At 44.3% G+C, this 19,972-nt stretch overlaps 1 protein-coding gene across 1 annotated transcript; it reads left to right on the forward strand.

The window, feature by feature from the left end:
• Positions 1–2,607: 2,607 nt before the first annotated feature.
• LOC114628006 (trafficking protein particle complex subunit 2-like) lies at positions 2,608–6,555 on the forward strand. Its single transcript, XM_028775955.1, has 2 exons — positions 2,608–2,754; positions 5,871–6,555. Exon 2 carries the CDS (start codon positions 5,894–5,896, stop codon positions 6,314–6,316), a length of 423 nt encoding a protein of 140 aa, XP_028631788.1. The 5' UTR covers positions 2,608–2,754; positions 5,871–5,893; the 3' UTR covers positions 6,317–6,555.
• The last annotated feature ends 13,417 nt before the right edge of the window (positions 6,556–19,972 follow it).

Here is a 19,972-nt window from a genome sequence, read left to right on the forward strand (position 1 = left end):
TCTAGGCCAGCCTGGTCTAAAGTGTTAGTTCCGGGATCCCCCGGGGCCTAGATTAAAACCCCGACCCCAAAAACCAAAAAAAAAAAAAAAAAAAAAGAAAGAAAGACAGGGTCTTACTATGTAGCCTTGGCTAGCCTGAAACTCACTTTGTAGACCACACTGGCTTTGAACTCACAGAGATTCACCTGGCTCTCCTTTTTGAATGCTGGATTAAAGGTATGAGCCACCATACTTAGCGCTGTTTTCTTCCATTCTTGTCTTTGCCTAAACTGGACTTTATTAATTTTATACTTGTATGGCTATATATTTTATATCTTCCAGATTGATTTTAGCCAGGCAGTGGTGGAGCACGCTTTTAATCCCAGCACTTGGGAGGCAGAGGCAGGCGGATTTCTGAGTTCGAGGCCAGCCTGGTCTACAGAGTGAGTTCCAGGACAGCCAGGGCTACAGAGAAACCCTGTCTCGAAAAAACAAAAAAAACAAAACAAAACAAAAGATTGATTTTTAATAGCCTTATGTTTTTAATTCACTTTTTATTTTGCTCAATGTTTTTGTTGATGTTGTTTTGTTTTTTCAAGACAGGGTTTCTCTCAGCAGCCCTAGCTACTCTGGAACTCTGTAGGCCAGATGGCATTGAACTCAAAATCCAACTGCCTCTGCCTCTCAAGTGCCACCACCACCCAGCTCAATGTTTTTAGTGCATACAATCTACTTACTTCTGAGCATCTCAAACACACTATTTTTAGAACTTTCTGTAAAACTCTCAAGCTAGGCATAAGTTTAAAGCAAATCAGGGCGACACAGGGAGACTGTCTCAAAAAGCAAAGATAAAGAGTGATACAGGATGGCATGTGACTTCCACTTCTGGCCTCCACACATGTATACAAACCAGAAAAGTGTTCTAACACACAAACACGACACAAAAGTACACACACACACAGACATCCAGGTTTAGTTTTCTGAATTGAAAGTCAGGAAAGCAGCCAGGGTCAGCAATGGAAATTTGTGAGCTGCTACACAAACATGTTCATACTTCTATGGCTGAAATGATACCTGAAGACTTCTTGTAGCAGGCATTTTATTCCCTTTCTCCCTAACTACCATCCCTATCAGGGTGACCACAGGTTTAAGACAATGACTTTTTTGTTCCTTCAACTTTGAAGGGTGATGAAATGGGTACATGAACATGTTGCTTATGTAGAACTGGGCAGTTATCTGACCAAAACAAAGAAAATGTGAGAAATTACTTTTGTTGTTTTTCTATCAAAGGTGAGTAGCCTGCCATGGGCCAATATTCCATAAATTTTCTCCACTACCCCCAATAAAAGTACGCTGTTTCACTAAAAACAAGAAAAAGAAAAAAAGAAACAAAAACAACAAAAAAAAAGGCACAAAAAAATCTCCACCTAGGAAAGTTTTGTTTTGTTTATAAACCACATCCTTTCTCCCTCCTGAATTCCCTGCTGCCTCAAATACAGACCTTTATTTTTTTTTAAGATTTATTTATTTTAAGAATGTGAGTACACTGTCACTATCTTGAGACACACCAGAAGAGGGTATTGAATCTCCATTACAGATGGTTGTGAGCCACCATGTGGTTGCTGGGAATTGAACTCAGGACCTCTGGAAGAGCTCTTAACCACTGAGCCATCTCTCCAGCCCGAATACAGACCTTTAACCCCATCCCTTTGAGCTTATTCTTTCAAAACTAGCCAATCATAAAGGTTGAACCCCTCCCCTCAACCTCCCCACACACACCACTGGGGAAAAAGACACCATGGTTTGGATCCTGACATGACCTTTTTACAAATAGAACGTGCCTTGTAGAGCTACTTTGCTTTGTTTACGCTTCTAGCAGACACAAAATGAAAGCAAGAATGCCAAACTTCATCTTTAGTCATCCTGTGGCCCAAGAAAGAAGTCAATGATTTTTAGCCAAAGCAGCTTTGTAAATGTCTGTTTAGGGGAAGAAGGGATACAGAACGCCATCACCAGATAAGCCTCATTTGTAATAAACACATAAGGAAAATCTGTGAAGAACCCGGACATAAACTTGTAAAAGCAGAGTCCTTGATGATAATAGCACTAAACAAACACCCCAGTGATTTGTTCCCTAAACCACCCTCCTATTACGCATTTCCGCCCACGAATAAAGCCCGTACACTGGACACAAGCGTCTGGCGCTTCAACCTCCATTTTGCTTTCTGGCATTCTTGTAGTTAAAAGCTCCGCCTCACTTAGCATGTCTCGTCCACATCTCACGCCAGGCTCCGGTTCTCTACACCTGTAGGCGAACATCAGTGACAACATAAGCAAGTATGCATGCGGTGAAGGCAAGGACTGCCTTAAGAGCCAGACGAAGCCCGCGGGGACCCGACGTCCCACAACGCCTTCACCCGAGATGGTGGCCAAAGCCCTTCCAGCAGCCTTGGCCAGCGACGCATTGCGCATGCTCGGTCCCCCGAGATGCCCTGTTCCAAGATGGCGGCCAGAGCCGGGCGAGGCGACAGGTTTAGCGCGTTACTGAGCACGCTCAGTCTTCCGTCACTCTGAGTCAAGTCGGCAGCCGGGGCGGGCCGCCCAGTCTTTCCCTGAGAGGCGGGAACGTGTACGCATGCTCAGTCGCACTCTCAGCCATTCGTAGGGCGGAGCTACCCGGTGAGGTGGACGTTGAGTTTGGGTAATGGTCGGTTGACCTGTTCTCTACCTTGAACACGTCTTCTCCTGAACTAGAGGGAAGTCGACTTATGTGAGGTATTTATAGTTGTCAGAATCCCGCACTGGACAGGGTGGCGCTCGCCTGTGATCCCAGCACTTAGGAGCCCGGGGAGGGGGGTCGCCTCAAGTTCTTTGCGACAGCAAAACCCTGTCCCAAAACAAAAAATCCAGAGCTAGAGCCGGGAAGAGTGGGAGCCGTCCATGGGGAGGCCGGAAACATACAGTTTAATCACTTTAATGAGTGTGTACTTTCGGTTTTACTTAGGACTTGTGGTTCAGTGGTGGAGCCCTTGCCTAGCACCCGGGGGTTTTGGATTTGATCCCCAGTACCGGAAATAAAGTTAATAAAGAGGACCAGAGTAAATAATCCCAGCACTGGAAAGGGGGAGATAGGGTAAGGAATTCAAGCCATTATCTGATAGTTGCAGGCCAGTATCGGCTTCATAAGAAATAACAAAATCAAATGGCAAAATGCACGGGTTTATTTAATGGACTTTGTCATTGTGTAGTAAATGAATCTGTGGGTCAGTAGAAGTATTGCCATCTTGCCGGGCAGTGGTGGCGCACGCCTTTAATCCCAGCACTTGGGAGGCAGAGACAGGCGGATTTCTGAGTTCGAGGCCAGCCTGGTCTACAGAGTGAGTTCCAGGACAGCCAGGGCTACACAGAGAAACCCTGTCTCGAAAAAACAAAAAAACAAAAAACAAGAAGTATTGCCATCTTAAATAGTCCTGAAGCATGGATGACATCATCATACTTTCTTTAGTTATTACCCTTTAGCAGTTAAATCCATGTGTTCTAACGTGCTTTTCAGCCCTCATTACCCACTCATTCCACACCCAGTGAACCTCCTTTCCCTTCTATTTTTATATGTATGCATTTTTAAAAATTATTCTTATGGATGTATATGATACATCAGTGGGAGTGCCTGCATGCTATATGGTGTGTGTGTAAGAGCTGAGGGCAACTTTGTGAAGTCGGTTCCCTCCCCCTCCTCCTCCTTCTTTCTTCTTGTGGTTGATACAAGGTCTCTTTCTGTAGCCCTGACTGTCCTGGAACTTGCTTTGTAGACCAAGTTAGCTTTGAATTCACAGATCCTCTTGCCTCTGCCTACTGAGTTCTGGGATTAAAGACATGTGCCGCCAAGCCTGGCTTCTCCTTCCACCACTATGTGAGTTCTGGAATTGATCTCAGGTCATTATCCATACATGGCAAGTTCCTTTACCCACTAACTTTGTGTGCATGCGGGCAGGTGCAAATGCGGGCCTGCCTATGTGTACCTAGTGAATTTAGGGTATTTATGTGAGTATTTATGGGTAGGGGTTTATAGAGCACACACAATTTGATGGTGACTACACCACTGAGGAAAAACAAGTCCCCCGAACCAGCAGCCATCATTTATTTACACATTTTCAAGAATGGGTGAGATTCTTTCACTCTTCATTGATTTTCAGTAGAAACCTAGGTCCTCTGCAAAAGAAACCAGTGCTCTTAACCACAGAGACCTCCACTGAAAGCCTTTTTTAAATTCCTAAGACTATAATTTTTACTTTATGACGTGTCTCTTAAATGATAGCCCCTTATCCTGTTTTTTTTTGTGGGGGGGATTGTTTTTGTTTTCTTACCACTCCGGGACTAGTTGCTAGTCTATAGAAACCCATCTGTTTCTATATTCATATTGTTTCCTATTACCTTGCTGAGTCTGTCTATAAGTGATTCATAGTTCATTTTATGTTATAAGATTATGTCATCTTCAAACAGTTTGGACTTTATAGTCTGAATACTTTTTCTTTTTTGTTTTGTTTTTTTTTGGGGGGGGGGGTTCGAGACAGGGTTTCTCTGTGTAGCCCTGGCTGTCCTAGAACTAGCTCCGTAGATCAGACTGGCCTTGAACTCACAGAAATTTGCCTGCCTCTGCCTCCCCGGTGCTGAGGCTAAAGGCGTGCTCTGCCACCACCACCCCCGTCTAGTGTTTCGTTTGTTTGGTTTTTTTTCTTTCCATTAACTTTATTTCCCTGCCTGACATCTCCAGTACAGTACTAAATAGAAATGGCAGAAGCAACTTCAGCAACTCTTTTCCACCAGGCTGATAATGGGCTAAACCTCTAAACCTGTAAGCGAACCCCAGTGAAACGTTTCCTTTATAAGAGTTCTTTATAAGAGAATACTCTCCTGTATTCCAACACTTTATTTTATCCAAAAGATGAAGGTGTGATCTTTCCTTGTTTCTGGTTTTAAGAAGAAAAACATTTTTCGAGGCCAGCCTGGTCTACAGAGTGAGTTCCAGGACAGCTAGGGCTACACAGAGAAACCCTGTCTCAAAAACACAAACAAAAAAAAAAAGAAGAAGAAGAAGAAACACTTTTTAGCTTGTAGGATGTTGTTGTTTAACTTTTTGGGGTTTTGTTTTTAGAGACAGCATCTCAGACTATAGCCCAGGCTGGCCTAGGTGGTGGCCACAAGTCCCTGAGAGTTCCTGCCCAGGTCTCCCAGTGCTGGGATTAGGTGTGAGCTACCACTGACTGCCCTGGTAGTCTTTGACATTAACTGTAAAAGTATTTTGGATTTGTTGATGGTGATGTACTTTTTCAAATTAAGGAAATTCCCTCTCTTTGGTGTTTTTTTTTTTTTTGGTTTTTTGAGACAGGGTCTCTCTGTGTAGCCCTGGCTGTCCTGGAACTCAGTCTGTAGACCAGACTGGCCTCGAACTCAGAAATCCGCCTGCCTCTGCCTCCCAAGTGCTGGGATTAAAGGCGTGCGCCACCACTGCCCACTGTATTTTTGTTTTTAATCAATGGAAGGATTGTAGGTTTTTGTCAAATTCATTTTCTGAACCAACTGAAATTATCTAAATGATAAACAGCTCCCCTTGTTTCATAAATAGAACAAAAAAACCCCCCAAAGATATGGGAAATATATATCCAAATTTAATGTATGATAGATACAACATTTTAAATCAGTGGGGGAAGGGTAAAATTGTAATAAATATAGCTAGGTGTGCTGGCTAATGCCTGTAATACCAGCAGTTCTGAGGCTAAGGTAGACAGCATTGGGATCTCAGTGCTAACCTGGCCTTTAGAGTGAGGCCCTGTCTCAAAAATAAGAATTTCACGAGCTGACTTGGTGTTTCGTATGTTGGTGTCTGACTCCAGGAGCTGTACATAGACCGAAGATAATGTCTGGAAGCTTCTACTTCGTAATTGTTGGCCACCATGATAATCCAGTTTTTGAAATGGAATTTTTGCCAGCCGGGAAAGCAGAATCCAAAGATGAGCATCGTCATCTGAACCAGTTCATAGCTCATGCCGCTCTGGACCTCGTTGATGAGAACATGTGGCTCTCCAACAACATGTACTTAAAAACTGTGGACAAATTCAATGAGTGGTTCGTCTCGGCGTTTGTCACCGCTGGGCACATGCGGTTCATCATGCTTCACGACGTAAGGCAAGAAGATGGAATCAAGAACTTCTTCACTGACGTCTACGACTTATATATCAAGTTTGCCATGAATCCCTTTTACGAACCCAATTCTCCTATTCGATCAAGTGCGTTCGAAAGAAAAGTTCAGTTTCTTGGGAAGAAACATCTTATAAGCTAAATGCAGAAAATTTCAGAATCACAGTTCGGTTCGCTCAGAAGTGTGTATATTGCAAACTACGTGTCTCAGCTTACCTGTATATCGTGAAATTGCTCTATTTAAAAATCTCATCTTTTCATGCTATCACTATTAGTATTTACCTGTGAACAATTATCACAAATTTAATATTTTATTTCAAAAATTAATAAGCCTATAACTTTACTTATTGAGCTAATTAAAACAATCTTAGATTCCTTTTATGTGTGAGAATGCTTTTCTTGCATACATATATATATACCATCTTTATGACTGGTACTTGAGATCAGAAGAGGGCATGGGATCCCCAGGAATTGGGCCTACTGATGATTATGACCCACTCATGTGGGTGTTGCCAAACAAACCTGCAAGAACTGTGTCAAACCACTAAAGCACCTCTCCAGCCCCTTACTGAGATAACATTTATCTTATCATGTAAAAATTCAAAAACTAATGCTGGGGATGGCTCTGTGGTTAAGAACGTGTTCTGTTCTTCCTGAGCACCCAGGTCGGGGTTCTGCACTCACATCAGGCAGGTTACAACCCTCTGTAACTCCAGCACCCTCTCTGCCTCCACAGTCAATGCACTGTGCTGCACATATCCATGTGCAGACACACGCCAATATACACAGTTAAAAGTAAGCTCAGCGCTCAGGAGGCGGACACAGGTGGATCTCTGAGTTCTGACTGGTATGTATAATGAGTTCCAGGACATTCAGAGGTATGTAGAAAGACCCTGTCCTCCCACCCCCAAAAAAGTAAGCTAGGCTTAGTGTACACGACTTTAATCCCAGCACTTCAGATGCAGAGGCAGGTAGATATCTGCTAATTCAAGGCCAGCCTGGCTACATAGTTCCAGACTAGTCAGGGCTACATAGTGAGATCCTGTCTCAAAAAACCACCAAAATGAAAATAAATAAGTAGGTAGGTAGATAAATGGAGGGAGGGAGGGAGGGAGGGAGGGAGGGAGGGAGGGAGGGAGGGAAGGATGGCTCAGTGGTGGTAAAGAGCACTTGTTGCTTTATAAGAGGACTTGGTTGTTTTGAGTCCCAGCACCAGCATGATGGTTCGTAACCATCTATAACTTCAGTTCCAGGTCTGAGATCCTCTTCTGTACTCTTTGACCACCAGACACACATACATATATGCCAACAGACCAGATGCTCATACATATAAACATTTAGCATAATTTACTGGGCTTTGGCACATACCTGGAAGGCAGAGGTAGTCGGATCTCAGCAAGTTGAGTCCAGCTGGTCTACAGAGTAAGTACTGGGACAGCCAAGACTACACAAAGAAACCCTGTCTTGGAAAACAACAAAATAATTAAAAAAAATTTTTTTTTAAGGATTTATTTTATGTATGTGAGTACACTGTCGCTGTCTTCAGACACACCAGAAGAGGGCATCAGAACCCATTACAGATGGTTGTGCTGGGAACTGAACTCAGGACTTCTGGAAGAGCAGTCAGTGCTCTTAACTGCTGAGCCATCTCTCCAGTCCCAACAATAAAAATGTTTAAAGGAAAAGAGAAATTTTAAAAAAGGACTTGAGCCAGCGTGTTGGTACATACCTTTAATCCCAGCACTCCAGAGGCAGAGGTAGGAGGATCTGTGAGTTCAAGGCTAGCCTGGTCTACAAAGTGAGTTCTATAACAGCCAGGGCTACACAGAGAAACTTTGTCTGCAAAAAACAACAAACAAAAAACAAAACAAAGTACAAGAATTGGCTAAGTGGTCAAATACTTGTCTACTAGTCATGCATGAGACCCTGGGTTCTGTCCCCTAATACTTCAAAAAAATTTTTTTTTCTAACAAAAAGCATCATTTACTTGTAATACATACTGTTTTGGTGGTGTAGTGGATTCTTTCTTGTGACAAGTAGGAACCACTAGACATTTTTAAGAGGAAATCAGAGAAAGGATAAGTACTTGACAGTACCATTTGACAAACTTAGGTCTGGAGCTGTCAGGGCAGTGCCTGTAGTTCCAGCTTCTTGAGAGGCTAAGACAGGTTAGTAGGAATGTTTGAATTTAAGACTAGCCTGAGCCACAGTGAGAAGCCTCAGCATCATTCAAAACTTTTAAACTTCATTTTGTTTTCCGTCAGGATTATTTTTTTTGCATGTGGTGCTTTTGTCTGTATGTATGTCTATGTACTGTGTGCATGCATGGTGCCCACAGAGGCCAAAAGAGCGTCTATTCCCCTGGGACTGGAGTTACAAACAATTGCAAGCCTCCTTGAAGATGCTAGGAAAAATGTGGGTCCTCTGGAAGAGAAGCCAGTGCTCTTAATTCTGAGCCATCTCTAGCCATGGATCCATTCTTGAATAACAGAATATAACATAAACTGCATAAAAGCATCTTCATACCTAGTGGTGGTGCACACCTTTAATCCCAGCACTCAGGAGGCAGAGGCAGGTGGATCTCTGAGTTGGAAGGCAGCTTAGTCTGTAGAGAGTTCCAGGACAGCCAAAACTACACAGAGAAACAGACAGAGCTATGACAACCAAATGTAACACATGTTTATCCATTTCCCAGAAACAAAGCTAGGATTTGGTGATGGACAGCCTCCAAGTAAGAAAAAGACTGAGCAGATTCGATATCCACTCTGCTTCGAAAGGCCTGGACAGCTTAGCCTGTATGGGCATACCACAAAAATCCATCAGGAAGCAAAACAAAAGCCAGGCAGACCTAGGCAACCACTGTGGCTCTTCCTGACCCACTGAGTCACCGGACCAGCCACTGAACTGGTCTTTGCTCTTCAGGTACATTGTGGGGATCATAGCTGCCTTGCTAGATAACCACAGCAGTTACATGAGGTATCCAGTTAACCTAACACCCTGGCTGCCAGGTCCCCACACAGCCTCTCACGGTCAGGTTGAGGCAGCTTTTTCCCATCTCTGACTGCATCGTCATCACATCTGAGACCTATCCTGTTGTTACTTGCATGTAATCCAGTCAGGACTCTTCACTGGCTGAGACTCCTGTGGAACATGATAAGGCAGGGTTCTGGTGCTAACCATGTCTGCCCAGCTATGGAAAGCACAACTCTGGCCTGGGGAATCATGGGCTCTGTGAACTCAGATATTGCCTTCTAGAGAACTGTGCGTTATGGGACGCAAGGATAGAACACACAATACAGTCAAAAGCAAAACCGGAGAGGCAGGGGATGTGGATATCCAGTGTTTGCTGCTACAGAAATTGTAGTTTACAATAAACTTGCTAAGTGTTTTCCTGCAGGGGGCGCTGTCGACTCAGTGACCCACAACTGACTTGCTGGGAACTGGAAAGTCTTCACAGCCAAATGCTGACCTGTTCTTTGCTGTGTGTCTACTTACTAAATTGTTGGCTTGGCCATGAGCAGTCTCAGACGGATTAAGCACACAACTCTGTTCTTTAAAATTACGAAAGTTGCACGTCTCCTGCTGCACACCTATAATCATACGAGAAATTTACCACCCCAGCATATCTACCACAAGGCTTCGAAGCAAACCTGCTCTGGCTTTCCAGGTTGTTCCTCCAGCTTCAGAAAAGGTCTAGCTAGGACGTGGATCTTTCACCTATGGTAGAGAGCTTGCCTCAAGGGCATAAGGCCTGGGTTAGATTTCCCAGCACCATAATGAAAGAAAAAGAAGTAATGGATTCAAATTTCTATTAACTACCTCCCCTTATCTATGGGGACTATGTTCTAACTCCTGCCCCCAGGAGCTCCCTTTATTGTTTTCTCACTGATTTTGTGTATGTGTGTGCACGTGTGCATGTTCATGTATGTATAGAAGCCAGAATGTCCCTTGGGCACCACCCACCTTTTTAAAAAATTCACATTTATTTATGTTGTGTATACTGTCTACGAGTAAATGCTCACAGGAGTTGGTTCCCTTCTTCCACTATGGGAGTTCCTGGGATTAAACTCAGGTAGTCAGATTAGCAGCAGCCACTGTTACTCAACAAACCATCATGCTTTTGTCTTGTAAAGAGTTCTTTTATAACCCTGTTTCAACCTCTCAGATTTGGGGATTTTAGTCATGAACATATTTGGCTTCCTCAGCAGGTTCCTGAAACCACAGATAGTACTTGAAATAGTACTAACAGCCACATATACTTGTTGTTCTCCTGTCCATATATAGCTAGGATACTTGTAAGTTATAAGTTAGACATACTAAGAGGTTAACAACAGGGCTGAGGAATGTAGTAGAGAGCTTGTCTATCCAATAGATTAGGTGTGGTGATACCAGCCTGTGTGTAATCCTAGCACGTGGGAAACAAAGACTGGAGGGTCCAAAGGGCCATCCTCAGCTACACAGAGAATATAAGGACAGCCTGGTATACATGAGACCCTATCTCAAAGTGGGGAGTATAGAGGGGAGAATGGGAGTGGAGTGTGGGGTGCCAATGGTAACTGATAAAAGAATAGGCAAAGATAACAATATGGCCTCTGAGCTGCCTTGAAGAAGAATCTCCAAAACAGGAGTGTTATGAGTTCTAATGGAAAGGTCTCTGGTTCCTGGCTGGAGTGGGGATTCAAGGCCCAGGCTCTACCCTGGCCCTGGGGCCAGAAGTGTAACAGCCCTTTCCTGTAGAGGAAGAAGAAATGGATCAAATGACCTTTAGGAACCCATGCTTCTGTGACTCTTGGAGCTAAGTGCAGGGGAGAGAGGGGCAGGCACAGAGCCTGGAGCCAGGTGGCCCCTGGAGGCAGCTGCTGTCAAAGAACTGTCAAGGTGGGAAAGGAAGGAAGAGGCCCTGAACCCACCTCAGGGGGCTTCAAAGTTTTCCATATTTCTGTGTTAATTTCTCTATTGAATTGGGCCTCTTACATGTCAGGCAAGCACTTAGCTACCCAGCAAGTTTTGTTTGTTTTCTGGGTGATCTTGGAACTTAACATTCTCCTACCTCATCCTGTCCTGGGATGACAGATGTGTGCCCCACACCTGCCTGATGTGGTGTTGACCTTCTTTCCTTGTTTGCTTTCTTCCCTTGGATTTCCTTCACTATTATTATTTGCAGTAGTAGTTTAAAAGAATTTTTTGGAGGTTTTGACTTATTTGTATGAGGGTTTTTGCCTGAATGTATATTCATGGACCACCTGTATGCAGTACCCTTAGAGAAATAGAGGATTCCAGGAAACTGGAGTTACAGATGGCTGTGAGCTGCCATGTGGGTGCAGGGGTTTAAATCTGGGTCTTCATGTCACGGTGAGTGAGAGATCAGAGGAGTACTTGCAAGAGCCAATTCTATCATGTAGTTTCCAGGGGTTGAACGTATGTTTGTCAGACTTGGCAACAAGCACCTTATCCCAGGGAGACATCTCAGCAGCCCAATTTTAACAGATTTTAACAGGACTCAGTACCACGGAGGAGATGGGTGTACCATTTCTGTCTTATTGCTTCCCAGACCTGCTTCTACCCTGTTTCCAGATGAACATCTTTGTTTTCCCATAACTCCCCATGTCACAACAGACCCAAAGCCACAGAGCCACACAACCTCAGACCAAAGTCTGTGCAACCATGAGCCCAAATAAACCTTTCTTTCCTATAACTTGATTCTCTCAGGTATTCTATCAGAGAAACAGAAAACTGACTAACTCATGGAGAGAACAGAAAGGCCAGCTGCTGCTGAGACAGGGAGGCCAGACCCAGGGGATGTGCCGAGAAGCCACACAGTACTCCCTGAACTAGGAGAGGATGAGCAAAGTGCATAGTGAGAGAAAGTGATGGAGAAGAGCCATCACCTGAGTGGGAAAGGTCTGGAATGTCTCTGTCTGGGGATTCTGGGTCCAACCAGGTCAAAACACATACCCTCCCAGGCAAAGACAGGAGGATGTCTGTGAGTTCAAAGTCAGCTTCATCTTCATAGTGAGTTCCAGGACAGCCAAGGCTATATATAGAGAGACTTTGTCTCAAGAAACAAAACAAGAAAGGAAACAAATAAAAACCTAGTCTGGCCCATAGGTAGGTTTTTAAGTGGTCAACTCAGAGCTGTGCACTGAGCTAATGATGGCTGGTGGCCAGTGAGGAAAGCTGCCCGGGATGGACCCACCTGGGAGTGGCCAGACACTTGGGAATGTGCTGCAGTAGTTCAAATGGACCAGAGACAAGAGTGGGGCAAAAGGAGGAGACATGGGGCATGGGTAAAGTTGTCGAGTATCTTAGTTACTTTTCTATTGCTGTGTTTAGACAACATGACCAAGGCATCTTAGGAAACAAAGTGTTAATTGGGCTTACAGTTCCAGCAGGTTTGATTCTATCTACAGTGGCAGAGCAAAGGAATGGTGACAGGCAGTTGAAGCAACAGCCGAGAGCTCACATCTCCATCCACAAGCAGGAGGGAGAGAGAGGGAGGCACAGTGGGAATGGCATCAATCTTTTGAAATGTCTAAGCTTTATTCCCAACTGCTTCCAACAGGACCACACATTCTAATCCTTCCCAAACAGTTCCGCCAATTGAGGAAAGAGTGGTTAAACATATGAGCCTATGGGCCTATGGTGGTGGTGGGGTGGCTGCCAGTTTTTCTTTTCTTTCCTTTTCTTTTTTTTTTTTTTTTTGGTTTTTCGAGACAGGGTTTATCTGTGCAGCCGTGGTTGTTCTGGAACTCACTCTGTAGACCAGGCTGGCCTTGAACTCAGAAATCCGCCTGCCTCTGCCTCCCAAGCGCTGGGGTTAAAGGCGTGCACCACTACTGCCCGGCCAGTTTTGTTTTCTTTATTTACTATTTGTGGTTTGCATAGTGTCTTGGTTAGGGTTTTACTGCTGTGACCAGACACCAAGACCAAGGCAAGTCTTATAAAAGGCAACATTTAATAAGGGCTGGCTTACAGGTTCAGAGGTTCAGTCCATTATCATCAAGGTAGGAACACAGCAGCATCTAGGCAGGCATGGTACAAGAGGAACTCAGAGTTCTACATCTTCATCTGAAGGCTGCTAGTGGAAGATTGATTTCCAGGCAGCTAGGATGAAGGTCTTAAGCCCATGCCCACACTGACACACCTACACCAACAAGGCCACATCTTCTAATAGCGCCACTCCCCAGGCCAAGCATATTCAAACCATGACAATGTAATCTGTAATCTTGCTACTTCCTAGCCCAGCTACCTGCTATGTAACAAGTCCCAGCCATATGTTTCACCATCCTAAACACCAGGCTTTCCCTACAATGGACTGCAATCTCTCAAAACATGAGCCCCAATACATTCTTTCTCTAAGTTGTTCTTATTAGATATCTTGTCATAGCAATAAGAAAAATAACAATAGTGGGTGGTGATGGTGTACACCTTGAATCATAGCAGAGAATTAATTAATCCCGGAAGATGGAGGCAGAGGCAGGCAGATGTCCAGCCTGGTCTATACAGCAAGTTCTAGGACAGTCAGGGCTATACAGAGAAACTCTGTCTCAAAAAAACAAATCAAAAGAGGAGGAAAAGGAGGAGTCAGAGGAGGAAGAGGAGGAGGAAAGAAAAATAAAGAAAGAAAAGTAACCAATACAGAATTGGTAACACTCAAGAGGTTTCAGAGAGTAACAAGAATTCTACCCAGAACTAGTCTAGAGGCCATTTATGTTACATTCTGGCAAAGACTCTGGTTGTGTTCTGTCTCCTAAAAACTTCAATGAGGTTAATTTCAAAAGGAGTGGACTGCTTGGGCAGTGATGGTGCATGCCTTTAATCCCAGCACTTGGGAGGCAGAAGCAGATGGATCTCTGTAAATTTGAGCCCAGCCTGGTCTACAGAACCAGTTCTTGGACAGTCAGATCTACACAGAGAAATCTTGTCTATAAATACATGTATACATACATACATACATACATACATACATACATACATACATGAAAAAGAAAGAAAAATGTATTAGACTATGGAGATGGAGACATTGTTCAGAGGTTCTGAGAGTGCTTGCGGCTCAAGTGTGAGGCCTGGGGTTCGGATTCCAGCACTTACCTATCAAGCTGGGGATAATCTCATACATGCCTAAAACCCCAGCTCTTAGCAGGGAGAGAGGAGGATCCTTGGCTCACTGACTGCCAGCCTAGCTAAAATTGATGAGCTTCCCCCATTGCTGGAGAGACCCTACCTCAAAAGAATAAGGTTGCAAGAGGTAGAGAAGGCTACCTGACACTCTTCTCTGCCCTTCACACATGCACAGGAAGGCATCTACACACACATCATACACAGCATACACATACATCATGCACACGTGCGTGCAAGCACACACACACATACACACACATACACACAGAGTAATGATTTGGCAGAGGAAATTTCAAGCTAACATAACATTCAGGCTGTGATATGGTTATTGCTGTCTGTGTTTAGTAAAGTTTATAGTGAGGAATCAGAGAAGAGCAGGAAGATGTGAAAATGTTAAGTTCATTAGGAAAGGTGGATGCTAAAGCTGTAGACAGGGTAGACAAGACGAGTGCTCTAGTTATTAAAGAAATTAGCACAATTAAGGAGAAGCCTCCAATTTGCATTGGACCAATAGTTGAGAAGGTGCCTTGAGGGCAGGACCCCACCCATAGACAGCTCCAGAATATAACAGTGAAGAGTCATTTGAAAAGAGAACTTAAACAAAGAGAGCCTCCAGGGCATCCTGCCCAAGTAGGGCCACTTTAAGAAGTGTTTCCCAAGTTCAGCTAGGCAGGTACTCTGAGGTCCAAGGGCCAGGCTACACACTGAGCTGACAGCAGAACACGATGTTATCTACATGGTTCTTGTTCTGCAGAAATGCATAATGCAAAACAGTAAGGAAGTACTTTGGGTATGGTAGTGCCCAAATTTAATCTCAACACTGGGGATTGCAGGGATGAGTTAAGAGATCCTAGAGACTTATCAAGAGAATTCAGAAAGCGACCGAGTCCAGGCAATAGGCATCAGGACCTGGTTTCGCCTCATGGAACTTCTGAGTGCACCATACATGGAGTGAAAGGTGAGGCCTAAGATGCAATGGAGACCCCAGGGTGCTGAAGATGCCAGCTACATCTACAGAGGTGAACTTCAGGGACCACATGGACCTGATCTAAGAGAGAGGCCACATGTGCCACAGACAACAGGACTATGGGGCTTGGGCTATTTGAGTTCAATTCCCAGCATCCACATTTGACAGCTCATAACCATCTGGTAATCCCAGCTTCAGAGGATCTGGATCCTTAGCCGGCACCTGCACTCATACACCCATACACAGACAAATAATTAAAAGTGAAATAAAATGTTAAAACAATGATAAAAAAGAAAAATGTACAACTTGTTGCTGTCCGGTTCTTTTTATCTTCAAGACATGCTCCCATGTAGCCCAGGCTGGCTTTAATTCCTGATCCTTCTGCCTTCCCCTCCTACGTGCCAAGTTTATAGGTATATACTACTACACTGGTGGGATTTTGTTATTGTTTGTATATGTGTGTATGTATGTATGTATTGATTTTTTTTGTTTGTTTTTCTGAGACAGGGTTTCTCTGTGTAGCCCTGGCTGTCCTGGAACTCACTCTGTAGACCAGGCTAGCCTCGAACTCTCAAACTCAGAAATCCACCTGCCTCTGCCTCCCAAGTGCTGGGATTAAAGGTGTGTGCCACCATCGCCCAGCTTGATTTTTTTTTTGAGACCAAGTTTCTCTGTGTAACAGCCCCTGGCTGTCCTGTGAATGAAAACCAGAAGTAAAAAAGGAAAGGCCATGCATGACTGCTTCTAGGTATGTTGGAGGAGAGGGTTTATTGTAGATAAAAAGGAGAGCATAACCAGAGGCAGACATCTGGGGAGTCCAGAGTGGACATGACTCTGAGACACGTGAGGAGAGGAGAGAGGTGAAGGGAGAGGGAAGAGAGGGGAACCAAGTCCAGCATCCAAGAGGGTAAAAAGTTTAAAAAAGGGAGGGTGGGTAATCAAAATGGCTGGATTATACAAGAAGAGCCTCTAAGGCAGGGCAGCCCAGCTCCTGGAGTAGAGAATTCAGGGCATAGGGTGGGGTGTGCCAGCCATACCCTGTAACAGAGTATGTAACAGAGACTAGGGGATGCTGGGAGAAGCTGGGGGCCAGGTCTGCTTTGATATGTTAAATAGCACCTCAGCCTTTTGTCCCATGTTTGAGACCTAAAACATCCTGGAACTCACTTTGTAGACCTGACTGGTCTCAGACTCTGAGATCCACCTGCCTCTGTCTCCTGAGTGTTGAGATTAAAGGCATGTGCCACTGTTCCTGGCTTTTATTCATTTTAAATTTTTATTATTTTTTTCATCTTTGTGTATATGTGTGTATGCTTACTTGAGTTTCTGTGCACCATAAACATGCACGATCCCACTGAAGTCAGAAGAAAGTGTTGGATCTGACAAATTATTTCTGGGCCAGTGAAATGAGCCAATCAAACCAAATTAGATAAATTAAATGCAGGTTTATTGGGAAGCTCTTCTCAAGTGAATTCACTGGCCCCAGGGACCGAGGCTAGGGAAGTCACCTGAGGTGAAAGAGGGGGAAGAGAAAAAGAGAAAAGGGTGCACAGACAGAGAGAGAAGGAGAGAGAAGGGAGATGGGGATGTCTGGATTATATAGTGAGGAGCCTCTGGGGGAAGGGCAACCCAGCCCCTGGGTTGGGGGCAGGGTATGCCAAGTAGGGACTGAGGGATGCTGGGAGAACCTGGAGGCCAGGTCTGCTTTGATATGTGTGAAATATGCACTTCAGCCCCTTGTCCTGGGGTCTGAAACCAAAAGGGTCCACCAGGACTGGAGTTACAAGTGGTTGTCAGCTGCCATTTCAGTGCTGGGAACTGAACCCTCTGAAAGAGCAGCCAGTGCTATCATCCTGTGAGGCTTCTCTTCAGCCCCTGTCCCAGGGGATCCCCTGGCCTCTTCTGGCCTCTTCTGCACACATGTGGTACGCAGGCATCCATGTAGACAAAATACCCATACACATAAAATAAATGAAAAATAAAATTCAAAAATAAATCCTAAGGTGTTCATTTGTAACAGTTGATAGGAAGGGTTGTTGTTGTTGTTGTCTTCTTGTTTTCATAGATAATGTGTTTACAATCTCCCTCTCACGTGATCACCAATGAAATAGTAACTTCCAGGTTTACATCCATACGGGCTGACTTTAACTCCTGGGAAGAGAAGCAGCAGGTCCCTGGAGTATACAGCTACTTCTTGCCAGCTGCTTCCAAATAACTGTGCTTCATGAGAGTAACAGTGTTAGAGTTCGTTTTCTTTTTTAATTCCAAGCCACACGTGATGGTGGTACATGACCCTAATCCCAGTGCTTGAGAGGCTAAGGCAGGTCCATTACAAGGCTGGGCTACAAACCAAAAATCCTGCCAAAGAGAAGTCTTGAGAGAAGGCAATGAGGGAAGGGAAAAGGGATGGCTGAGGTTATAACACAGTGGTACAGTGGTAGAGGGTTTGCTCGGTGTGCAGGAAGCTTTGGTTCCGTCCCCAGCACTATAGGAAACTGGGCATGGAGACACAACTTTATAATTTCAGGGCCTGGGAGCCAGAAGCAGGAGATTCAGATGTTTAAAGTTATTCTCGGCAACATATCAAATTTGAGGCTAGCCAGAGTTTTGGGGGTGGGGTGAGAGTGAGGGGGAGGGAAGGAGTAAGGAAGAGAGAGGGCGAGAGAAAGAGAGAGAGAGAGAGAGAGAGAGAGAGAGAGAGAGAGAGAGAGAGAATTCCAAAGATGTGATGCAGGTTCCTAAGGCTACAGGTGCCCTGGAGGCTTTTGCCAACTGGAAAGAAATAACATGATGAAGAAGCCAAGCTCACTTCTGGTGGTTTTGCTTGGCTGGAGACAAAACTGGGATAAACTACCCCACACCCCCACTGACTGGCCTGGAGCAGACCCAAAGCCTACAGTGCAGGAGTGTAAGGGAACTGAATAACAGCCTTCTCCTTCCCTGGTGCCAGTGGAGGCCTTGAGTCATCCAGGTGTCCTGGCAAGCAGCAAGCCCTGAGTATAAATTAAAATGATCAGCTAAGCCCTCAGGAGCCTGGAGAAAGCAACACAACATTTTCTTTGGAGTCAGGCCTAGTGGAGAAGACTTTTAACATGAGCAGAGGCAGTGGGGTGGAAACCTCAAGGCTTGCTTGGGGTACAGTATAAGTTCAAGGCCAGCCTGGGTAAAAGCTTGACTCAAAAAAGAAAAGTTCCAAAAGAAGACTAGCCATATGTGGTGGCTCAGAACTGTAATTCCAGTACCCAGGAGTCAAGAGCAGAAGGATGATGCAGGTCTGAAGTTAGCCTGGCCTCCATAGCAAGTTCCAGGACAAGCAAGGCTATGTAACAATGCCTTAACTTAAAAACAAACGAAGGTGGCTCAGTGGTTAAGAGCACTGACTGCTCTTCCAGAGGTCCTGAGTTCAATTCCCAGCAACCTATATATGGTGGCTCACAACCATCTGTAATGGAATCTGAGTTCCTCTTCTGGTGTGTCTGAAGATAGAACACTCATATAAAACAAACAAACAAAAACACCACAAAACAAAAAATGGGGGCTAGGAGGATAGCTTAGCTGGAACAATATTTTTTTAATTAATTTAATTAATAAACAACTAATTTGTGTATAAAACAAATAAAAACAGAAGCCACAGCCAGGCATAGCCACTCTTCCCTGAGAGGGCCTCCCACTCTGGAGAGTTCTTTCTCACTTGTGTTTTATAAATGTGCGTTTCTTCTGCTAAAGGGGGAAAGGAAAAGGAAGCCAAGCACAGCAGGGAGGTGCTGAACTTCTATAGACAATTGGTCAGCTCCAGCATTACTGAGAGATCCTGTCTCAAAACACAAGATGAAGACCAACTGAGGAAGTCACCAATATTCACCTCTGGCTTCTTCATGGGCATATACATCTGCATATGTGTGCACACACACACACATGCACACATATTCATACACATACATAGACACACATATATACAGATACACGCACACACACATAAATACACATATACATGCACACACATATACACATGCACACACATATACACACATATTCACATACATATACACATATATACACATACACACACACATACACACATAAATATACATGCACACACACATGCACACATACACATGCATACATACATACACACACACATACACATGCATACACACATACACACACATATACACATGCACACACACATTTAATTTTTACCAAAGACATAACAGAGAGATGGCTCAATGGTTAAGAGCACTGTTGCTCTTACAGAGGACCCAGGTTTGGTTCCCAGCACCCATAACTATGGTTCACAGTGGTCTGTAACTTCAGTTCTAGGAGAGCTGACACCCTCTTCTGGCCTCTGAGGCACCAGGTATGTCCTGGTACAGAACCATGCAGGTAAAACGTACACATAAAATAGAATAAATCTAATTCTTTTTAAAAGAGAGAGCCGAGGATACAACTTAGAGTCATAGCTTGCCTAGCATGTGGAAGGTCCTGGGTTCAGTTACCAGCAGAAAAAAGAAGGGGAAAAAGTAAATAACATTACCTTTTACAACATTTCAAATTATATCTACAAATAATTTCGCACAACACTTGTGGTGGTTTGAATAGGACTGGTCCCTATAAAGTCATGTTTGGATGCTTGGCCCATAGGGAGTGGCACTACTAGGATGTTTGGCCTTGTTGGAGTAGGTGTGGCCTTGTTGGAGTAGGTGTGGCCTT

The sequence above is a fragment of the Grammomys surdaster genome, unplaced genomic scaffold, assembly GCF_004785775.1.
Source record: "Grammomys surdaster isolate TR1022 unplaced genomic scaffold, NIH_TR_1.0 262, whole genome shotgun sequence".
In the NCBI taxonomy this organism is placed as follows: Eukaryota; Metazoa; Chordata; class Mammalia; order Rodentia; family Muridae; genus Grammomys; species Grammomys surdaster.

What these genes read in the sequence shown, in the direction of transcription:
- LOC114628006 (XM_028775955.1), top strand. Translation starts at nt 5,894, where the DNA reads ATGTCTGGAAGCTTCTACTTCGTAATTGTTGGCCACCATGATAATCCA.